Below are 21,350 nucleotides of genomic sequence, written 5' to 3' on the forward strand. Positions count from 1 at the left end.
TCATCATCGCATAGTAATATAGCGAGAAATGAATTTCAGCAATTTTCAATATTTTTTTCTACATTTTCCTTTTTACTGCTTTTTGCCTTCAGAGGATTTTTTTTTTTTGCTGTTTCAAAAATAAGCAATAACAACAAATGGGAACGATAAAATAAGCAAAGCACCTGTAATAAAAAATAATAAAAAAAACTCTTTTATGAGACTTACCACAGAGCAATTATTTTAATAACATTATAGTCATTTATAATTTTATTAAATTAAAAATTTCAATGTCATGGAGTTCTCAGAGAAATTTTAAGACCGAGAGTAAAAGGGAAATAACAAAGTAGAAATAACACCTTGGGTAGGTAATAATTCAAAGAAAGAATTGTATTTCTTATATTTTATTATTTTAAATAGACTATTCATCATGAACAATTTGAAATAGCATATATAAAGGACATTGGGACTTGAAATTTGTTTTTCAAGTTTGAAATATGCGTAATGAATGTAGTTTAATTAAATCAACTTTCTCGTGAATTTATAAATAAATGAAAAGTTTATTTATCCGAATTCAACAACAAACTAAACTTTTTGTAAAAGGGCATAATAATCAATTTTGAAAAAAAAAACAACTATGCACAATAAATATTATTCAAATCTCAATGAACGTTTTAAAACTGACATCTCAAATTGCACCAAAATCATAGAAATAAAAAAAAAGAATAATAATTTCCTCTCTTCTTCTTCCGTTCTGTTCTACTCACACTTCCTTTTTCAGTGTAAAGCAAACTCTAATTTAATAACAAGAACATAAAATAAAATTTGGCCGAAAAAAACCGGATATCATAAATGAATTAACAGTGCATAATTATGCATGTTTTCCATCATAAGAGTAAACATACAAAATAAACACTGACATTGAATGCTTACCCAAACATCACTTAATTTCGTGAATATTCTTGTAAAGATGACTGTGAGAGGGAGAAAATATAACAATACAAAATTGAATATGCGTGCAAAAAAGAATGAACGAAATCGGATAATTTCCATCAAAATATCCGGTCAGTCATGCGATGGTGTTTATACTGTTTAAGGATTTGAGCTTGAAATATATAGTCATATTTAATTGTTGCTGTGCATATACTAGTTATTTTTTTGTATGAAAAATTTTAAATTTAATAAAAAACAAGCTTCCATCTAAGGAACGCAATATTCATGATTACAATTGATTTGTATGACTGGCGAAGTAAGTAAAACATATAAAATGAATTTAACCTTCAAAATAAATTTAGTAATCTATCAATTAGGTAATTGGGCAAAAAGTTGTGATTAATTTATACCTGCCATTGCCAATTTCTGCTATGTAACTTTTCCATTCATTCCTTGTTAATCTTAAGTGGAAGTTCAAATATAAATTTACATACACCCAGATGAAAATCCGTATAATTAGAATTATGTATTCAACAACAAAATGTATATTGTATGTAAGGATTAAATCCAAATTGAGCTTTAACGCGAACTTAGTGAATATTTGCCGGTTATTTTGTGTAGAATTTAAGTTGACCTGAATGTTTAGTTACTGAAATGTTAATTATTTCAACAAACAAGGTCACTGTTTTAAATATGGAGCCTTACAAACTTAGAAAATACTTGCCTAATTTAGGCTAGTTTAGATTAGCCTCATTTTAAGATAATTTAGGTTTTAAAAATAAGATTGTTGATAGCTGGCTAGGTGAGGCTTTAAAATTCAGCTAGCTTAAAACTATCATATGCTATATAACAATTTGAATTTTTTTGACCGTTCAATGCAAAAATAGGAAAAACACAAGCTAAAAATCAAACTTTGAAAGAAACAGAGAAAAAGAGAACTCGTGACGTGAAAGCTCAGCTGAAAATTTCCTTAACAAACAATTAAGACTTATCCTTGTTATGCTCAAATTAAAATTACAACGAAAATAAATGAAAATTACTTGTTAACAGAACAGAAAAGCTTAAAGCTTTACTCAATCTTTTATGTATGAAATATACATATGTATATTTTTGATGCTCAAACATTATTTCGCGTGTAAAACTTTTTGGGCCTCTTCTTTCATCGTATTTAGATTATAAATATACAAAAATGTTTGTTTTTATTTCGGAGAAAATGGAGCTTAAATCGAAAATCCTTTTGACTCGACAGATTGAAAACTAGAAAAGCACATAGCACATTAAATAACAACAAGAAAGCAGAAAAGGAAAATATATAAATACAGAGCAAGGCAATTAATTACAGTAGATGACAATGAAGAATATTTAACTTTATTTGTTGTGAATGTGCGAAATATCAACGAGTTGTCTTTTGTGCCTCAATAAGGATTTATAGACTGTGAATTTAGCTTTGCATGATATTCATATATTTATGTGCAAGAAAATTTAAATGTGCTATGTGCCACGCTTTCAAACAACTCCTGCAACTCAGTCGTAAGAACGTGTGATCAAATTTGAAGAACGTGGGTTCGAGTCCATTTTTCGGTGGAACCCTAGAAGTTGAATGATTCCAAATAAATGCCGGAATTGCAATTACCGGAAGGAATTAAAGAATAAATAGAAGACAATTAATTATTGTAGGTATTCCAGGAATATCGTTGGGAAATCATCGATGACAATTTAAATATTTACCCATAAAAGACCAGGGAAATAATAAAAATTCACATTCGTTAACATACATAAAATTTTTACCGAAGCCCCCGTGATAATCATACATAAATAGATGAAAAAAGTTGAATGTAAAGCAAAGCATATCTTTTTTCCCTTTCAAATATTCACTCCATTCACTGAGATTTTTTCCGTTTTCCTCGATACTTTTTTTTAATATTTTTTTATTATAAAACATCTCCTCTTCCACTGTACTTACTGTATACAGTCATAACATTTTTCACATAAATTATTAATTTCCGTACATAATGTGTATCATATTAACATATTGTATTTTTTTTTCTTCCATTCTCATTTTTTTATTCTCTTAACGTCTGTATCAACAGTCGAGCGGATCAACACAAAGGAAAATACGGATAGGCGTATAAACATATATGTATGTATGTACATTCAGTAATATAAACATACAGTTGAGAGGAAAAAATCCTCTCGTGGCAAAGAAACATCATATCCAAATGTACATTTAGATATTATGAAAAAAAAGTATAAGTATCAACAGCAATACCAGAAAGGAAGACGAAGAAGAAAATTTTCATGTATACTCCGTTGGATAAATGTGCGATATATGAGTATGAAGGAAAATATTACAATATTATCTCAGTTAAAAAAAAGTAAGGCGCTCACAGAGCAGTAATAAATTCACGGCAAGTAAGATCGCAATACAACAATCAAGAGTTGATCCACTAACGCACATATAATCAAAAGTTATTTGTTTTCAAGCGCAATTTTTTTCCTTAACTGTTTTGTTCATAATAAATATGAAACTTTCATGAACATGAAGAGCTTTCTAGGGGTTCACTTCGACTTTTGTGTATTTTTTTTTACATTAGGGTAAAAAATATAATTTCTTGCGCAAAATGCAGTTGAAATTTTTAAATGTCCATAACTTTTGAACGGAAGCATGAATTTTACCAAACAAAGTTTAAAAAAAATACGAATTTCGCAAATTTTCAGATTCCGTAAGAAAAATATTTTTTGGACGCTCCATTGCTTCAAAAATCGATCATTTATGCTGTATATAATTTCTTGCGCAAAAAATATAATTTCTTGCGCAAAAAAATATAATTTCTTGCGCAATTTTGGACAAGTAGGCGATGTACTTTGACGACACAAAACTTCAATTTTCGGACGATTTATCCTACTTTCTTACGTTGTTTTGCTCCTAAATGGTTTGAAGATGCTCCTTGATTATTTTAAAAATGTTTTAGAGGTTGAAAACGCGAAAAAATTACCAAAATAAAATTTCCAAATTTTTGTGTGCAATTTTGAACAAGTAGGCTAACACAAAAAAATTTTGTTGTGATAATTTTTTCGCATTTTCAACCTCAGAAATATTTTAAAATGATCAAGAAGCATCCTTAAACTATTTGGAAGGAAGACAGCGTCGTAAAAGAGGGTAAATAATCAGAAAATTGATGTTTTGTTCCGTCAAAATTAATCGCCTACTTGTCCAAAATTGCGCAAGAAATTATATTTTTTTGCGCAAGAAATTATATTCAGTATAAATGATCGATTTTTGAAGCAATGGAGCATCCTAAAAATATTTTTTTAACGGAATCTGAAAATTCACGAAATTCGTAATTTTTTAACCGATTTCGGTGTCAATAGAGTTTATCGTTGATAAGGCATAAGCATTTAAAAATTTCACGTCAGAAAAAAAATTATTTTTTGGTGAATTTGTTCGCGCAAGAAATTATATAACGCAAGAAATTATATTCTTTACCCTATTTATTTTTTTTTAATTTGACTTAATACTTTCATCACGCTATCAATGACTACATCCATGACAGAAATAATCTTTAATATCTATAAATTAGCAATGATTATTCCTTAATACGTTTAATTAAAGATTCCTCACGGATTTAACTTAATAACAACGATGTTTATTCTTCAGTGATTAGAAACGAACTAAATATTTATATGAAGGGGACTAACAACTTCAAAAGAAAAAATCAACTAATTGTAGTTACAAATACAATTCGAATATTAAATGACAGTTAACATGTTCTCAACACTTATAGTGTTAAATTCAATTTGATTCGTATTCTAATCCAGCAACATCATTTGTTTGTCTTATTTGTTTGCATGCGTGTGATGATTTCATGACGAAAAAGACGGAAAACTTCATTATCGTAAAAAATTAAAGCTTCCTTCATTTTTCATTACTTCCTTATTGAAGAATAAAAGAAGTCGTTGAAATGAGGAATATTGAGAGTTATCTCGATAAACTGCAAAGCATGTTACATGTGCACAGAATACTCAACACATTTGTATGTTATTTTTATTGAAATAGTTGAGAATTTGCTTCGTGAAAATGAAATTGTGTGGTAATAATGTTAAAAGTTGAATTAAGAAGTAAAAAATTTGACATAATATCATGAGAGACATTGTCACAGATGTCAAAAGTTTCTTCACATCATACCACATACTCGATGTATTCTCATGGAAACAATTCGCGCTAAACTTTACATGTTCAATATAAAAATTATTAAATTATTTTGCTTAATTTTACAAAATTGAATCAGATGAGAATGTCAAATTGTATTTTAGAGCATCTACGCTTGGCAACGCTACGTCACTGTCTTAACGGTAAGATTTAAACTTGCTCTGACGACATCCTTACGACTGTTTTGGTCCATTTTGAACTCGAATTTCGCATGAAAATTTTAGAGTCATATTAAATCTGAGTCGACTTCGAGCTCTGGAAGTGTCTTCAAGTAAGTAAATAACGAATAAAAATGCGTTCAATTCATTAAAAACCACCAAAAATTTTCGCAATTCTTTTTTTATTTCTCCTTTTCCCTCGCATCATAGAATTTGTACATATACGAGGATGATTGCAAAGGGAATTTCGTATTGTGGTGTGGCTGTTTTAAAACCGAAAATTTTCTCATTTTTGTGAAGAAACTAACCCGAAAAATACATAACGTAGAAATGGCCAATTATCCGACCTCCAGTCCGACTTGACATTAGACAAAGACCAGTTTTCATCAAATCTAGCCCAGACTCACGAAAGCCAAGAGCCGGTTTTTGTCCGTATGCTTTCCGGGTAAAAAAAACTTATTTCACAATAATAATGGAGTCTATAAAATATTTTCAACTTTTGCAGCTTTCTGGGAATTCTTCGGGCGGTACACATGCATCGCATTTTAAGGAATAAAATTCCCAAGAAAATTGAAGAAAATTCTTGGTTTTCCTTTCCTCTTCCTTATTCTTGCTTCTTCGAAATGAGAGAAATCTTTAAATCTCGACTCATAAAATTTTTGTGGTGCTGGGGTCGGATTGGTATGGAAGGAATTTCCTTAAAAAAATTCTATTTGCAAATGTAGTCAGCAAATACAAAAAATAAGTATTTACAAGAATGCAAACTTGTTCAACACTGATTTTCATTTTTGTTCATGTGACGACGAAAACAGTCAAAGAACTTTTCCTTTTCAACAATACTTAAAACATGACATTAAATTCCATTCCATTACTACATAGAAAGTTTTCTTAAAAGCAGTAAAATCTCTGCAAATGTTTTCTGATTTAAGCTTTTATATTCTTCTTTTTTGCTTCAAAAACTTTTAAATTTAGCAAAGAGATTTGAATATTTGATGATTTTTGCCCTGACCATAAAGCTCTTTCCTACTCTCTTACATTACTTTTGTAATGTCAAATAACAATATTAAAAGTAAGTTACAGAGGAAAAATAACTCGACAAAAAACTAAAGCTTTTAACCTGAAAGATCGAAAACGCTCAATGCCAGCTAGTTATTGAGATAGGATTAATGTCATGACATTCATGTCTCACTTACATTTCATAATGGAAACTATTAAAATCTAAAAAGCTGAAAGTATATTTCAATAAAATACATATTTTTAAAAATCGATAAACTTCAAGAGAAGTCACTTGAGTAGAGAACTCTATTAGATTTCCTGTAACAACAAAAAAGTCACTTCACATTAAGAAAAAGTTGAAAGCACTACAAAGGGGAATGAAAAAATATGAAAGCTAGGAACGTGCGAATAGAGGAAAGAAAAGGAAAAAGAGAAAAAATATTGAGAGCAATATCATAAATGCATTTAATATGGCATTTTATGTTATTATTGACAGCAAGACAAGCCTGCCTTCTCAATGTATTGAATGGGAAAGTGAACATGGAAGCTGTCGGAAGTATCACTTTCTAGCTTTTATGAAAGAAAATATTCAATATATAAGTAACAAGAGATGGGAAAAATGCACAGAAGTAAAGTATTTGAAAATGTGGGTCAATATAATCGGGTAAGTAAGCAAAGTAGATGTAGATGTAAGCAAAGTAGATGAGTCGAGGTGGCTCGGTGGCGGAATGGTTTAGTACTTCGGTACATAATTATTGCAACACCGATCTAGCGGTCATGGGTTCGAGACTCGGCATGGGAAATTTTTCACATGTCCTTTTTCGAATCATATGTAGTGGAAACGCGGCTCACAGCCTCCCTTTGAAGGCTACAGGCAGTAATGTCATCAAAGAAGTGGTTCGGATTCCACTATAAATTGTAGGTCTAGGTTTGAGCGAGAGATCTGGCGAATCCTCCCTCGTTAAACTCCCGATAGCCATGAAACGCATATAAACGCGCAGCTATGGATCTTAAGGTCTGCAAAGCTAATGTTTATTTTTTTTATTTAAGCAAAGTAGATAATAATCGTGAATACTAATGACAATAAAGCGCATTCATACAGCTTTAACTTGGCACATTTTAGGGAGGACGATTGATATTGATGATATGTTGTTGTTATTTTTGTAATTGTGATCAATGTAGTTTAATTAAAAACTACTTCCTCAAGGATTAACAGACTGATAGGGAAGTAATTTCAACTAGGTAAATAAAATAAATATTATTCAAATCTCAATTGCTAAAATGCTATCTACACGCTAAAATTCTAAAATACTTTGGTGACCTTAAAGACATGATAAAACTTAAGTTCTCCTTATTATAAGACAAAATATACAATAAAACTAATTTTATATTTTGTTGATTTCTAAAAGTACAATAAGTATAATGTGAAATACAAATCACCATTACAATGGCATTATCAAATCCCTTAAAAGCTTTCCCTTGTATGATTGTCTTTGCAATGACGACAATGATATCGCAGCTTTAAAAATATACCGAATAAAATGAAGGAAAAAAGGAAAAGACGAAACTGTCGTGGGTGATGTGTTGCGGGAAAGCTTCTAACACAAATGCAAAGGTTTTTAAAGTGGAAGACATTTAAAAATTAATGAAATTATTATTTTAAGGGATTTAAAATCCAAACGATAATTTCGTTTATACTTATTCTCATGCTCTAAATATTAGAAGTTTCAGATTTAATAACACTGTTTTATAAATCAACTAAATATTCAGTCAGTAAAGATGTTTGAGTGTAAATCAACAATACTTACCTATTTAAAAATAAGACTCTTCAAGGATTTAATTTAATAACAACGATGTTTATTCTTCAGAGATCACAAACCAAATAAATATCTATTTGAAGGGGAATTAAAAACCATAAAAGGGGAAATCACCACAAATAATTTTAGTTTCAAATACAATTTGAATATTAAACGACAGTTAACATTTTCCCACCAAAAGGTAATTTTCATATCCCATGCAAGTCACAATATTGTACGAAAATTTCATTCTCCTGTATCAGCATAAATATGAATGAAGCATTAAATGAAGTTCCTGTCAAAATTGTATCGGAAATTGTGGAAATAATATCACCAAGCTATGGTAAAAGGACCTTCAATACAGCATGATAGATATAATAAATATCTTTTACACGATTTTTGCATTGATATTATCATGAAGAAGCATGCATGATTTCTCGTCAACATTTATTTATTTAGGAATTATTCAGTGCGCTGAAAATCGTTTAATGGAGGAATAAGGACGAAAATGCATAAAAAGTAATCTGCAATGTAATTTCTATTATTTAAAGTCCATAAATAAATTTCTATAACTTTTATGAATGTTTAACATGAATGCATTAAAGTTTGATTTTGATATTCATGGAAAGATGAGTCAATTGTCAATTCCACGATAAAATATCAAATATCCAAAAAATGCTTTCAATTAAACTAAAGTTCCTGATAATAATCATGATGAAGTGGAAATATTAAATGAATTAAGAGAATTTATTAATTATTGCATGTTATGTGTTAAAATAATTGACATTTTATTCTTAAGAAGCTATGTTGTGTTTTTGGACATCGTGCAATAATTACCAATTTATTTCTCATGAAATTCTGAATTTCTTATCGGAAATTCTCATATTATTTTCGAAAAACATTATAAATTTTTAATTCTCAATTAGGTAATTAAATTGACACACACAAACATACAATTTGGCAGAATACAAGTTTTCAATTAAACTTATAAACTGAATTATTTTGGGAATTATTCTATCAATTTAATTTCGATGTGATAATTAAGCTATTAAATTATTAACGTGAAAATTTGCTTCGAATTCTCATAAATTAAGAAATTTGACTAAATGTTTACCTTTCTATATTTTTCTCAAAACATTTTCCATAATGAAGTAGGAAGGTACATAATTATTTATTCTAATTTTACATATTCTACCTGAAATGTAATTACAATTTTAAAAATTTAAAATATATTTTTTGTGTACAGGAAATTCGTAATTTGTACCATGTGTTTGGGAATGTGATAAATCCGACATTATGTTAGAGTTAAGCCATTTTTGAGCCGATATCCTTCCATATTAGTATCATAAAAATTTACTCGCCCACATTGAATTTAACAGTCACAAAAAAATTGTATGACCTAAATTAATTTACTTTTACCTAGATGTCGCTACTTTTCATGTTCTATGGATGATTCCATAAATAATCTTATTTAAACAAATTAATGAAAAATATTTCAATAGCTACCAAAAATGAGACAGAAGCATATGAAGCTGTTCTAACGTTCCACTATGATCTAGATTTGAAAATTTTGTTCAAAAATTCATTTTTGCTGTGTGTTATTTATTGCTATGTTTGATGACCAATCGAAAGTTCAAATAACGCTGTTCCATTCCTCAAAATATCAAGCTTTAAATCACTGTCTACCTTGCGAAAATTGAATGTAAAATTATGCATTTTTTTGTTTACATTATTTTGCCAAATTATTTTTGTCGAATTCTCCTCATCTAAGCTCCAGAACTAGTCAGTTTATCCATATTTAGTAGATTTATAGCTAATAGTTTTGATTTCAGCATTCAAATGCTTTAAATAATGTCTATAAAGTTACTAAAAACTGTTTTGAAAATATGAAAATTTTCAAACTTTCAATTCCAAATAAGTTACGAGATTCACCCCGATTGACGACGAGATCTAAAAGAATTGCAAGATCTAATAGAGCTTTACAACATATATTTATGTCATCACGCCGATCGAAGCCGATTGCGAGATATTCAATCTTGAAAATTGTATGAAATTGGTTTATTTACACTTTTTGTGCATCAAAATTTTGTGAAAACTTTAAAATTTATTTCCATTAAATCACGAATTGCAGTCGTTAAATCATATTATCTTTTACTTTTTTGCTTGTTAATATAAAATTTCGAATTATAGTTGAGTTAAAAGTGTTAAAACATCAAAAAAGCTGGAATTTTTCTCACTATCAAAAAAACGGTCATTTGGATTTTAAAAATTTGAGGTTTCTATACTGCACGTTGAATTTTTGAACAAAATTTTCAAATCTAGATCATAGTGCGTTCATTAGAAATTTGAATAATATTTAATGCACTTATTGTAAGCCCCTTTTCATATGAAATGTCAGTATGCTTTTGAACAGATAAATAAAAATTTCATTTATTTATAAATCCATGAGGAAGTCGTTTTAATTAAACTACAGTAACCATAGTTACAAAATAAGCATTGTTATTCAAATGCTTATCATTCAAGAGATCCAGCTAGATCGTTTAAATCACTTTTGAGAATCAAACAGATTTTAATCAAACACAATCATTTTTAAATTTTAGAATTTAATGAAAACTTTTATTGCAACATATTAATTTATTTAACTTAATTCCTTTGCTTTTTTCATTAAGTTTATATACATTTTCCAATTTTCCTTGCTTTTAATTAGTTTCTCTTCATCCAAAATTTTTGTATTAAAATTATAATTGAGATCAAGTCATTTGATTCAAATGCATGTACAAAACTAATTATTTTGAGGAAAATGACATTTTTAAAGTTCTAGCAGACAAAAAAACTATCAACTCATTGATCCTTTTGCTACAAAATACACATCAGTTTAAGATTTTCAGGAAATTATCATCATCAAATAGCTAAACGAAAATCCATGGTACTCTCTGGGTGAACTGTCTGATGAGATGATCGAATTTGTTAGAACCAGTTTTAACTATGAAACTTTTGGATGTGTCTGGTTAGCGTATGAGTTGTTTTGAAGACATTGTAGCAATATTGACAAACGAATCTAGATATGTTACTGTGTACTGATGATGAATGGTGAGCAAATGAACTAAGGAAATGGTTGAAATTATGAAGTCGCTCCTGAAACGAGTATTAGTAAAGAAATGGATCAAAATTCATATTAAGTTTATTTAAATAAATAGGAAATTTAAAGGCATCTATAGAAAATGGATTCAATATAGAGTCAAAAAATAGACATTAATCTTCCTTAAATACCTTAAATTTTTTAATTTTAATGATTTCAAAATGCAATTTTAATGAAAATGAATAAAAGTAAATAAATTTAAAAGAACCTTACCATATGACTTAATATTTTTCTAACTCTTAGTTTTTAACCCTACAGTTGATTATTTCTGTTATCTAAAAGGTATAATAACAAAATTGCGGATAGTGCCCAAATTAAAATAAAAATAAAACCAAAGAAATTCGATTTTGTCGATTGAAAAATAAACAAGAAAAATGAATGCTTTCGTAGAATGATCTTTGACATTCATATCTTGATATAAATACTTACCGATAGCACTTTTTTTGTCGCATCATTTGACATAAGAGAATCACTGTTGAACGATCCTTGTTGGTATGATGGTGGGAGGTTAATGTGGCTTGCTACTACAATGACAAACGAAATTACAAAATGATAACTCGCAATATTGCCTGAATTCAATAATAAAGTTCTATAAGATCCAACCTACTCTGAATCGGGATTTGAGAAATGTGTGATGCCGCAGGTATTCTTATATCTTCTTCAATCTTTATTTTCGTTTTAATTGAATTATAATGCGGACTTCCTGGTAGCTGCAAGAGTGATAGTGGTACATGCCGAGATTCCTTCTTTTTTTGATACTCATGTGGATGCTGATTTTGTAAATGTTTATTAAGTTGATTTTTAGTGGAGAAACTCTCTCCACATCCTATTATTGTACATGGTATTACACGACCCTCAATATGTTTCTGGATATGTCGCTTAAGTTGTGGCTCATCAAAAAATGATGCAGGACACATATTGCAGATATAATCACCACGTGCAGCCATTTGAGGTTTCACGACAATTCCATGAGTTGCTAGATGATGATTCAACTGCGTTACTGTATGAAATTTACGTGGACATTGGGTGCAGACGAATTGTTGTATTTTATGATGTGTCTTCATGTGATTATTTAAATTTGTAACTTGAGCAAATGAGCGTCCACAATTAGGTTCAATGCACACAAAAGGACGTTCACCTAAAAGTTAAAGAATAATTTAAAGTCATGTCAAAATCATCCTTGAAATATTCCTTACCTGTGTGCAGTCTACGATGATTATTAAGATTTGTAATTTGTGTAAATGCTTTGCCACAATCGGCACTGTTAATAAAATGATGAAGAAATGTTCATGAATAATATTCTAATAAACAGTCAGTAAATAATCAAAAATTACCATGTATATGGTCGATCATTTGTGTGTATTCTTTCATGGTTCCTTAAGTTTGCTTGTTGTGAGAATCCTTTTTGACAATATGGACATACATATTTCTTATCCGCTGAATGATTTCTTATATGATTTAATAGCGATGTCTTTCGATTAAATATTTTCTGGCACAGTGGACATTTTCCTTCCTCTCCAAGCAAAATTTCTCCCTAAAATTAAAGAACATTTATTAGCTATTGGTACTCTTAGTTCATCTAAATATCAAATTTTAGGTAACTTCAGACAGCAAATTTGAGATTTGAATATTATTTATTGTTGTACATAGTTGAAAACCCCTTTTTATACAAAATTTCAGTCCTGTTTTGAATTCGGATAAATAAACATCTCTTATTTATAAATTCAGTATACTGTTATCAAAGCACAATTTACTGAAAACTGAAAATTGTAAAGATATTAAATAGAAGTTAAGGAAGAGATTTTCTTCGTAGAACAAAATCCAATTTAAATTTCTTTGTACTAAGAACATTGTATATAGTATTAGTAAGTGGTAGCCAGCGGTAGAGCTAGCTTTAGGCGCTATCTAATAGAGACCATAAATAATCTATATGTCACACAAAGCAGGTAGGTAGAGATGCATGAAATTATTGCTATTGTGGTGTCATAGTCTAAGCTCCCGAATTTGCAAACATTCCAAAACTTCAATTTATTGTCTAAAATTTAATTACAAATACATCAATCAACTTACATCCATATTCATGAGGGCCTGTTCCAACTCAAAAGTATTTGGGAATGACTAAAAAATAGAAAATAAATAAAATCAAATTACAATAATTTCCCGCCAAAATAGAAATGGTTTATGCTTCTTAATGAAAGAGAAAGAAAAAACCGAAAAACAAATTTTCGTTCTGATCACATGTTTTTCTCCCGTAGCTCATGATTTTCATTGACGAAAAAGTTTTTCATTATAATTTTTTGCTTCCTTCTCCCCGAGACTTTCATAAACAAACTTTTTTTGTTGCTGCATATGTATACTTTGTTCATCATCATCGTAGATGGGTAAAACCGGAGAAGCAAAACGAAAAAAAAAATGAGAGAGGAACGAAGAGAATGAAAGACACAAAAAAATGTATTTTGCGTACAGAAGAATAGTTGGTTTATGGAGTAATATCATTAAAGCTAAATATTCATTTTTATTGTGATGAGAATTTCCATTCTCTCAACTTGTCCAATGACTCACGATTAGATCCCGTGAGTGGTAAAATTTTTTTTTTTGTGTGTATGCATGTGCTTTAAAAAAATGAATGAGAAACAGCAACAATTTCACGGGCGATGTAAACAAAAAAAAAAGTTGATGGCCATGCAAGTTAATATTACTATTATCATCGTCCATTGAAGTGTACATGTAAGCTTGATGACTTTTTTTTGCAATTGGAAATTTCATTACTTTTAGTGTCGTTCAAGGTATGTCAACATTGAAGAATATTTCGTTCATTTAAAAGGTGGGCAACCTTTTTTGTGTCACGGCACACTTTGGTGGTAAACCTCGATTGAAACCGCAGACTGCATACAGTTAGTAGCATTTCCAAAACACACCAATCTGTCGCAACATATAGATTGCCCATCACTGATTTAAAAAAATTTAACTAACAAAATGAGTGCATCAGTTCGATTCCATCAAACACTATATTCTCTCAAACTTTGAAAGAAGGTTTTCGATTAGAAAAATTGGCTCAGTCTTCAAAAACAAAAAAAATAAAAATACAAATGCGCCAGCTGAACATTATTTTTATATTTTCTTCTGATCCAGACTATTGCAGCAATATTTTAACCGGATAAGTCATGACATACTATGCCGCCTTTTTCGAAAATTAATAATTATCAGTGGATATCAACCTGTGTGCCGCAATACACTAGAGTATCGCAAAAAGTGTATGAAAATGCAATGAACCGTATGCCGAAGGCTTACCACTTAGGAATGGCGCGAAAAATTAAAGGTTCACCACCACTGCCTTAAATTAAAGAATCCCAAAAAAAAATCTCTAGTTATTGCACCTTGATATCTTTAATTTATCTTACACCGCATGTCCATAAGTACGGCAATATCACACTTTAAATCTTTAATTTAAAATGAAGACATATACACATCATATATATTTGTATGTATGTACACGAATTATTATTATTATTTCTACCCTAGTCAATAGAATGAAAAGAAAAAAAAATTATCAGAACACAAAAAAAAATAATTTTTTTCAGTGTGTTATTATTAAACTGGATTTTTTTTTCTTTCATTTCTTTTTTTTTTTCATTTAGTTTTTTTTTTCAGCGCTTTATATATTTTTATACGTACTTTTTGCTTCATGCAGAGCCGGCAGGGATCAAACGCAAAAAAAACGAACGGGGGAGAGAAAGAGAGAAAAATTTCTAATCTTATATCATTGAGTAGCATTGGGAGGATTGAGGATTCAGAACAGTGTATATCCGTATGTATACGTATTGTCGATGCACGCATGGCATATATGATACTTTTATATAAAATAAAGAAAAATAAATGACCGTTCCTAGTACGACCCAGAGCAACAGAGAACCTCCGTCGTTTTTTTTTTTTTTTCATTTATTTTTTTTTCTTGTTTTTTTTTTTTTCCTCGTCATTATTGTTTATTGTTGTTACTTACATTGGTCGCCGTCGTAGATGTGAACTTTTTGTGATGTGCTGTAGGAGCCCCTTGATGCTGATGATGTTGAACACTGTTTGGTATTGCTGATGTCTTTTTGAAAAGAAGAAAAAAAAGAACATTTTAAAGTAGATTTTTTTTTTCGCTTTAGTACTTTAAAACATGTAGCACAAAGTTTTAAAATTTTGAGTCACAAAGGAAGAACAAAATATAAAGAGGAACATGGAGAACTAAAGAGATAAAGATAGAGAAAGAAGAGGATGTAAAAGGGTAAACTAACCAATGGTGGTGGTGGCATTGCTGTAGGAGCACAATGCAATGATTGTTGCTGCTGTTGCGGTGGAGGCGCTGGAGAAACTTGCTGCTGTTGTTGATTCTGTTGTTGTACGTAATACTGTTGATTTGGCTGAACTGATTGTTGGGCTGTTGTTGTCGGTCCAGCTGCCGGATTTTTAGTTAAATTTTCAGAACACTTTGCACAAGTTGGAAGTTGATAGCCTGGCACCTGAAAGAGCTGTCAACCGCGATTCTTTAAATTTAGTCTCTATTTTATGTGAATTTTTATAGCAAATTCACTTCTATATCTTTCACAATTCAATATTTTATTTATTCTATTTTCCTTGCTTTTCTTTATTTAAATATATATATATGTATGTATAAAATATAAAACGAAACTCCGAACGAAACGTACTTCTATTCACAGTGGAAAACATCACAATAATGAAAAAAAAAAAATCGAAACAAACTCAGAAAAAAGAGAGAAAACGAAAATGAGAGGAGATATATGTTTTTTTTTTCTTCTTTTATTTTTTGCTGGATGGATTTTTATTTTTTATTTTTTTTTTTTTTCATTTTATTTTTTTTATGTGTTACTGTGACGAGGGGCAGAATCAGGCAAGAAAATAAGGCATACAATTTTAAACTTGAACGTTTATACAAATTTTAGCAGCTAAAGCAAAAACAATAAAAACAAATTTTTCAACAAAAATTATTATCTAAGTCAGTGATGGGCAACCTTTGTGTCGCGGCACTCTAGTGTGTCGCCCATTGAGCATGAACAGTTTGCGATTTCGGTCAAGACTTACAAACAAGGTGTGCCGCGAAAATCAAAAGGTTGCAACCACTGCTGTAGATTTAGGTTTAAAACCAATTTGAGAAGTCAAATTGGCAAGAAAAAACCTTTACCTATTCAAATAATTGAGATAAAGAGCTTCACTAGGGCGATTCTTGCCTAATAATTGTTTAACAAGTGAGGGGTGCTCCAGACCTCTGCTCTCAGTAGACCTATCAGTTTAAAGTTAGATCAAAACAACTCCTTTGATGAAATAACTGTCTGTAGCCTACAAACGAAAACTATGGATCGGGTTTGCACTACAAGTGCTTCGAAAAAGAACAAGTGAAAATTTCGTAAAACTAGAAGTATTATATTCCCTGATGACAGTTTGACAGTTAAGCATCAGATTATTCAGTACTTAAATTTTTTATTTAGCCAGCAAGTTACTGATTGAAGCACAAAGTGCTTCCAAAAGTCACTTTATTAATCCCAAAAAATTATATTAGGCACCCTATTCTCCTTAAAACCACTCTGAATCTCATTATTTTGTATACTAGCATGGTAAGTCCGTTAAATATGTAATTGATATTTATAAAATTTTTACCTGATTTTTTAGAAATTATTATTTCAACAAGCATTCTAAAGGTGATCTTATCAATTATTATCAATTTTAATTCAACAAAAATATTCAATAGTAAAACCGCTAAAAATAACAGAACTGGTATTTTATATGACATGCGAAGCGAGAAAGCAAAAAAGCTACAGAATGAAAAGAAAAAAAAAATGAGAGAGAAATAAAAAAATAAAAATGGATTTGTACAAGAAAGTAGAGAAAATGTTCAAGCATATACCGTCATGCGCTTAATATAATATAAGAAACGTGTAAGACAGACAAATAAGTCATCATTTAGCATGCATTTTATGAAACACTAGACATCGATTTTTTTTGTTCAAGCAAAAAAAAAAAGGAAATACGAAACACAACAGCTATATTCACGTTTGAGTAAAAGCAAGAAGGTTTTGTTTTGGCAGTGCTAGAAATGAAGAAATTTTCCTTGGCAAGAAGAGTAGAAATTTCTCTTTAAATTTAAAATTAAAGTTCTTTAAAGTTTCGTCCGCAAGTGAATTCACTATTTTATCACAAATGTCAATAAAGTTCTTGCACTATACATACTTGAGTTGTCGATTGATAGCAAATATTGCACCACACTAAATTTTGATTCATCATATTATTTTCATCGATTTTAAATTTCAACACGCAATTTCTAAGAAATTTTAAAGCCACATCTGAAAATTTTGGAAAAAAAGAATTGAATTGCTACTAACACTAGCGCAATTTTTGGAGCTTGATTTTTTTGGGAAAATTTTACATTGAAATGAGAGAATTATGATTAGGATTGACAACGGAAAAAATGAAAGAGCTTTATTGAGATTCTTTTTTTTGCAGCATAATACGAAAAAAAGAGATGAATTTTTTTAATTTTTCTCAGTTTTTAGTGATAAATAAATAGTAAATCTACTCATTTCCTTTTCTTGCCATCGTCTAAAATTGATACCCAAGCTCTATTCCATCCAAAACTGTAGATGGCCAAGAATGGGAATGTTGTGATTAAAAACTCGTGGAATAAAGTTTGCATGTTGAAAAACATTCGGAAAATTTTGAATTGAAGGAGGTATTCATGTATAAAAGCTACAAACCAATTAAAAAATCGAGAATAAGTTGATAATTTGTACAATTCCATCTTATTTCTATCACATCCTTTTGGAATTTCATCTTCTGTATACCAGTAATTTGGAACACCAACTAATCGTTTCATAGTAAAAATCATCACATCATAAGTGTCTCTTGGATTAAAGCACCACATGCCATTTGCAATGAATCTTGTCATGTCTGGAAACTCTTTTGGTGGAGAATTAAGTGCTGGTCTCAAAAATTCATTTTTAATAACTTCTAATCTTTCATATGTCTCTTCCATCGTATCACAGCATATATTGTATCTAAAAGTAAATTAAACTATTATTTTTTCCATTTATTTAATTCCTAAATAATCATGCTTTACTCATCCTTGATACCAGTCAAATACCCCAAAACTCTGAAGAAATGACAATAATCTTCAATGTCCTGTTCAGTGGCATGTAATCCAATTTTCTCTTTTGTAATAATGGAAAAGCCCATAAATCCAAATAATGTAATTGAAAGATCCTTCTGAGAAATAATTCCCACCTTTGCTGAATGTGCTGAACGATTTGAAATTAAATGCATTCTTCGAACTGCTTCAATCGAGTCCCACGCTCTTGTTCCAGGTTTAAGGTCATTTCTGAACCATGATAATGTATGAAAAATAGTTTGCATATACCTTCGATATGCTTTATAATCATTTGAACTTCCTTTAGTATGAATCAAAACCTTAAGAATGGACGGAATCGCAAGAATCGCTACTAGTCCTAAATACATCGAATAGAAAATTGCAAAGAAGTTCTCTCTGAAAACATGCTGAGCCCTAAACGATATGAAAAGAAAAAGAGAAAAGTGCATTAATATTTTTTGAGAGTGATTTTTAGCATGAGCGAATCGGTGTCATATATTAAAAACAATGTTCTGTTATTTTCATAGAAAAAAGAATTTAGGTAGGTTTTTTTTTTGAGATTGAAAAAGATTTGAAAGAGAGCAACAGTAACACTAACACTCATAAAATTGATTAGTTTCAAAAATATTGTCAAAGGGTTAACACATTCATATCCGAAGATGTTTATTTTAACAATTCTCTTTTGATGCAACTTTCTAAAATTTTCGTTTGTTATTGATGATTACCTTCGAATTTTGTCATGATCTGCATAGTCCGGAAGCTTCAATGGAACTTTTTCATCAATATCTATTGGTATATTTGCTGCTTTTCGCAACGATTCTGCATACTTTTTGGCTACAATAGTCAGATTTATTAATTTTAACATTTTATCTGAACTGAACTAATTTACAACTCACCTCTTTCAGTTGACATATTTTCTATTCAGATTTACATAGATTCAACTATCTTGTAAACAATAAAACTAATCTATAATTCTAAAATTCACTTGTTGCTTTGTAAATAAATTAGATATAAATTTAGTGGATATTTACACAATTACACAAGCACGTTTGAATAGCACGGACTTCAAAAACAAAATAAAGTAAATCTCAAAAAAAAAGAAATGAAAATGTTCATAACGTAAACGTAAGAGAAAACGTGAGCTTCTTCGTGAGCAAAACCTGCTTAGCATGTGATATAACGGAACCAAAAATGTCTGCTATTGGTCGATTGATTATCCCTGTTTCCTAAATTTTAACAACTTGTTTCAGAGAAAATGTTTGGAATCTAACATGTGACTTGAATGCAAAAAAAAAAAACGTGCATAAAACAGAATATTGTCCAATCTCCATAATTATAATGACTCATCAGACAACTTTCTTGTTTTAACTGAGAACTAAATATTCGCTAGACTTTAACGTGCAGTAGTAATGGTTTTGTTATTTTATTTAAGCTTTTCTTTAGTTTTGAAGTTGTGGACAGTGTAGTTTAATTAAAAAGACTTCCTCATGGATTTATAAATAAATGAAATGTTTATTCATCCGAGTTCAAAAACAGACTGAACATTTTAGATTAAAAGGGGCTTACAACTAAGTGCAATATATATTATTCAAATCCCAAATGGACGTTATAATACTATAAGTATCAATAGAAATTTACATAATTTTTTTAGATTCTCACAAAAGCTTTTTGTGGTCCAAATCTAATAATTGCAATAATTGGAATGTAACGCACGATAAATTCAGCAACATATGTTCCAATATTGTGGATCCATCGAAGGATCCATACTTTTAATCTAAATTGTCTGGTAATAATTGAAAGGAACAAATTTAGTCGATCTAAATATGAAAGCTTTAAATATTTTAAATTATTACGCTCGAAGTTGGGTGGAATCTCAGATTCCAAGTAGTGATATCCAGCTACTCCAATTAGTCTTTTAATCATAAAAATTATAGGTTCATAATAATCTAGAATATCAAAACATTGTGCACCAGAAATTATATACTTTGAGTATTTTTGAAAAGATTCCGAAGTGTTTGACAAATGTGGAAGTAAAAACTCGTTCTGTATAACTTGAAGTTTATCTTTCGTTTTCTCGAATGTGCTGCAACAAACATTAAACTCGTCCTTTACTCCGTGTAAATGACCAATAACTCTCCAAAAATGACAAAAATCTTCCATTTCGTCATCACTGCAATGAATTCCTAATTCTTTTTTAAATAGCACTGCAAATCCCATAAATGAAAATTGGGTTATACTTAAGTCTGTCTGAGAAATAATTCCTACTTTTGCAGAACTAGCTGAATTACTGGCATTAAAATGCATTTTGCGAACGATTTCCAATGATTTCCATGCTTTCGTACCTGGCTTTATATCATATCGAAACCATCGAAGCGTGTGAAAAATAGTTTGAATATACCGCTTATATGCTGCTACAGTCGGTGAACTCTTCTTTGTATGAATTAAAATATTTAAAACAGAAGGTATCACTAAGATTGCTACTAGGCCCAAATACATTGCAAACATCATCGCAAAATAATTTTTCCGAAAAACATTTTGCGCACTGGAAATAATTTAATGAATTCTAATTAAATTTTCTTTATTTTCTAAGGCAATCTAAGAGTCGTTCGTATATTTTGAAGCCTAATATTATATAATGCATCCCGAATAACGCTGGATTGGGGATGGATTTTAGTATTTTAAACACTTGCTTATAACTGGTATTTTGGAAATTACAAACGGCCCTTATCAAATAAATTTAAATTTACCTTTTAATTTTTTTCTCATCATAATAGGCAGGAAGCTCCATTTCAGATTTATCAATACTAATCTTATGTCCATTTTTCAAATGAGTCAAAAAATCTTGTCCTACTTATGGATACAGTTTTAAAACAAGCGTAAATTAGTAGAGAATTCACAACATACCACTCCTGTTTAGCATCTTAAGCTGGATAAAAAAATTATAAATATTTGTTTCTCCTTTAGAGAATGTGCTGTAATCAACGCAAAAGATGAAACT

At 29.9% G+C, this 21,350-nt stretch overlaps 3 protein-coding genes and 1 long non-coding RNA gene across 12 annotated transcripts; 1 reads left to right on the plus strand and 3 right to left on the minus strand.

The window, feature by feature from the left end:
- Positions 1-10,687: 10,687 nt before the first annotated feature.
- LOC139096245 (zinc finger protein 501-like) lies at positions 10,688-17,598 on the minus strand. Of its 9 annotated transcripts, none has more exons than XM_070647956.1 (10): positions 17,440-17,598; positions 15,492-15,725; positions 15,212-15,304; positions 13,282-13,329; positions 12,546-12,745; positions 12,408-12,472; positions 11,819-12,349; positions 11,641-11,735; positions 11,425-11,486; positions 11,068-11,207 (listed from the first exon to the last, which is right to left on the minus strand). In XM_070647956.1, exons 1-9 carry the CDS (start codon positions 17,491-17,493, stop codon positions 11,451-11,453), a joined length of 1,356 nt encoding a protein of 451 aa, XP_070504057.1. In that variant the 5' UTR covers positions 17,494-17,598; the 3' UTR covers positions 11,068-11,207; positions 11,425-11,450. The 9 variants fall into 9 exon arrangements, 3 of the variants coding, with proteins under 3 accessions (XP_070504055.1, XP_070504057.1, XP_070504056.1); XM_070647955.1 differs by having other exon boundaries at positions 11,425-11,502; XM_070647954.1 differs by lacking the exon at positions 11,425-11,486 and having other exon boundaries at positions 10,688-11,207.
- On the plus strand, positions 13,529-15,111 carry LOC139096250 (uncharacterized). The gene is made up of 3 exons (XR_011544944.1): positions 13,529-13,938; positions 13,998-14,696; positions 14,903-15,111. It is a non-coding gene; the product is annotated as an uncharacterized lncRNA (long non-coding RNA).
- Positions 17,599-17,656: 58 nt separating the features above from the next.
- LOC139096248 (uncharacterized) lies at positions 17,657-19,410 on the minus strand. Its single transcript, XM_070647958.1, has 4 exons — positions 19,249-19,410; positions 19,078-19,186; positions 18,326-18,766; positions 17,657-18,263 (listed from the first exon to the last, which is right to left on the minus strand). The coding sequence occupies exons 1-4, from the start codon at positions 19,262-19,264 to the stop codon at positions 17,786-17,788; spliced, it is 1,044 nt and encodes a 347-aa protein (XP_070504059.1). The 5' UTR covers positions 19,265-19,410; the 3' UTR covers positions 17,657-17,785.
- A 589-nt stretch (positions 19,411-19,999) lies between these two features.
- Positions 20,000-20,848, minus strand: LOC139095770 (uncharacterized). Its single transcript, XM_070647237.1, has one exon. It carries the CDS (start codon positions 20,846-20,848, stop codon positions 20,000-20,002), a length of 849 nt encoding a protein of 282 aa, XP_070503338.1.
- Positions 20,849-21,350: the final 502 nt, after the last annotated feature.

Source organism: Chironomus tepperi, unplaced genomic scaffold, assembly GCF_022539635.2.
Source record: "Chironomus tepperi strain 1889 unplaced genomic scaffold, CSIRO-AGI_Ctep_v1 contig_376, whole genome shotgun sequence".
In the NCBI taxonomy this organism is placed as follows: Eukaryota; Metazoa; Arthropoda; class Insecta; order Diptera; family Chironomidae; genus Chironomus; species Chironomus tepperi.

Bases quoted from the DNA above. Each gene is read 5' to 3' on its own strand.
- LOC139096248 (XM_070647958.1), bottom strand. The intron at 18,767-19,077 runs GTAATCATCAAT...CATATCGTTTAG, and splicing joins GATCATGACAAAATTCGAAG to GGCTCAGCATGTTTTCAGAG. The intron at 18,264-18,325 runs GTAAAGCATGAT...ATTTACTTTTAG, and splicing joins TTGACTGGTATCAAGGATGA to ATACAATATATGCTGTGATA.
- LOC139096245 (XM_070647954.1), bottom strand. From the start codon at position 17,493: ATGATGAATCAAAATTTAGTGTGGTGCAATATTTGCTATCAATCGACA. The intron at 12,473-12,545 runs GTAATTTTTGAT...TTTTATTAACAG, and splicing joins AATGATCGACCATATACATG to TGCCGATTGTGGCAAAGCAT. The intron at 11,208-11,640 runs GTAAGTATTTAT...TACTCGTTTCAG, and splicing joins CGACAAAAAAAGTGCTATCG to GAGCGACTTCATAATTTCAA.
- LOC139095770 (XM_070647237.1), bottom strand. From the start codon at position 20,848: ATGTATTTGGGCCTAGTAGCAATCTTAGTGATACCTTCTGTTTTAAAT.